Source organism: Myotis davidii, unplaced genomic scaffold (assembly GCF_000327345.1).
Source record: "Myotis davidii unplaced genomic scaffold, ASM32734v1 scaffold553, whole genome shotgun sequence".
Classification (NCBI taxonomy): domain Eukaryota; kingdom Metazoa; phylum Chordata; class Mammalia; order Chiroptera; family Vespertilionidae; genus Myotis; species Myotis davidii.
Window position 1 is genome coordinate 26,022 of NW_006284342.1, and position 1,156 is coordinate 27,177.

Consider the following 1,156-nt stretch of genomic DNA (forward strand, 5'->3'; position numbering starts at 1 on the left):
GGGTCCTGGACTGGGCGGGCTCCGTCCTCTCTCTCTCAGGTCGCCTGGGACCGGGTCAGCCGGCGGCCGAGCCTGCAGGAAGCCGAGGAGATCCTGTCGGTGGAGGAAGTGCGGCCCCTGGAGAGCGGACAAGGGGACCCCGTGGGCCCGGCGTCGCCCCAGCACCTCAGTGCTGAGGGCATCAGCGGTCCTGAGCGTCGTCCCCTCCACGTGTGAGGTTCCGGGGGGGAGGAGAGAGGCCACCCCATGCCTACGGGGCCCGTGCCCTGTTCAACCTGCTTGTCTGTGTGTGTGTGTGTGTGTGTGTGCAGGTGCGCATACACACGTGTGCAAAGCATGTGCAGGCGTGCATGCATGTGTTGCAAAGCATGTGCAAGCATGCATGCTGTATGCACATGTGCACGTGTGGAGGGTCATGTGTGGTCATGCGTGTTGTGCACACATGTTCATGTGTGGTGTGTGCAGAAACATGGTGCGGGTGCATGCATGTTGTACGTGCACGCACACCTGCAAAATCATGGGTGTTATGTGCTATGAGCACGTGTTGTGTGAGAGCATGTGCATGTGTGTGCACACAGGTGTGCATGTGCAGGGTCCTGTGCTGTACGTGTGTGCTCTGTGCACAGGTCCGCATGCTCTGTGTGTGCAGAAACATTCGTGTGGGTGTGTGTGTTGTGTGTTATGCGCATCTGTTCTGTGTGAGCATGCATGGGCATGCGTGTGTGCGTATTGTGTGTGCACGCGGGGGTATGCGTGACTGTGTGGGCATTGCGGACGTGTGTGTGCATGTGTGTGCAACCATGCATTCAAATGTGTGCACACACGTGTTTATACGTACGGGCCCCTGAGAATGCGACGGAGGAAGGCCAAGGGTGGTCATCGCCAAACTTCAGGAAACTTTAAGTTCTCCTCACGTGTGTATTCGTGACGTTTTTACAAAAGCCCTTTGTTGCCGTGGAAATAAACGCACCCAGCCCTGGCCGGTGTGGCTCAGTGGATAGAGCGTCGGCCTGCGGACTGAAGGGTCCCGGGTTCGAGTCCCGGTCAAGGGCATGGACCTGGGTGGCGGGCACATCCCCAGTGGGGGGGCGGGCAGGAGGCGGCTGATCGATGTTTCTCTCTCATCGATGTTTCTAACTCTCTGTCCCTCTGCCTT

General features: G+C 58.7%; 1 protein-coding gene across 1 annotated transcript in view; it reads left to right on the forward strand.

Annotated features, from left to right (window-relative positions):
- Positions 1 to 216, forward strand: part of LOC107184653 (granulocyte-macrophage colony-stimulating factor receptor subunit alpha-like) — an 11,973-nt gene extending 11,757 nt beyond the window's left edge. Inside the window, exon 4 of the mRNA XM_015570444.1 lies at positions 40 to 216. Within this exon, the coding sequence (XP_015425930.1) occupies positions 40 to 216 (177 nt within the window). The remainder of the gene's footprint in view (positions 1 to 39) is intronic.
- The last annotated feature ends 940 nt before the right edge of the window (positions 217 to 1,156 follow it).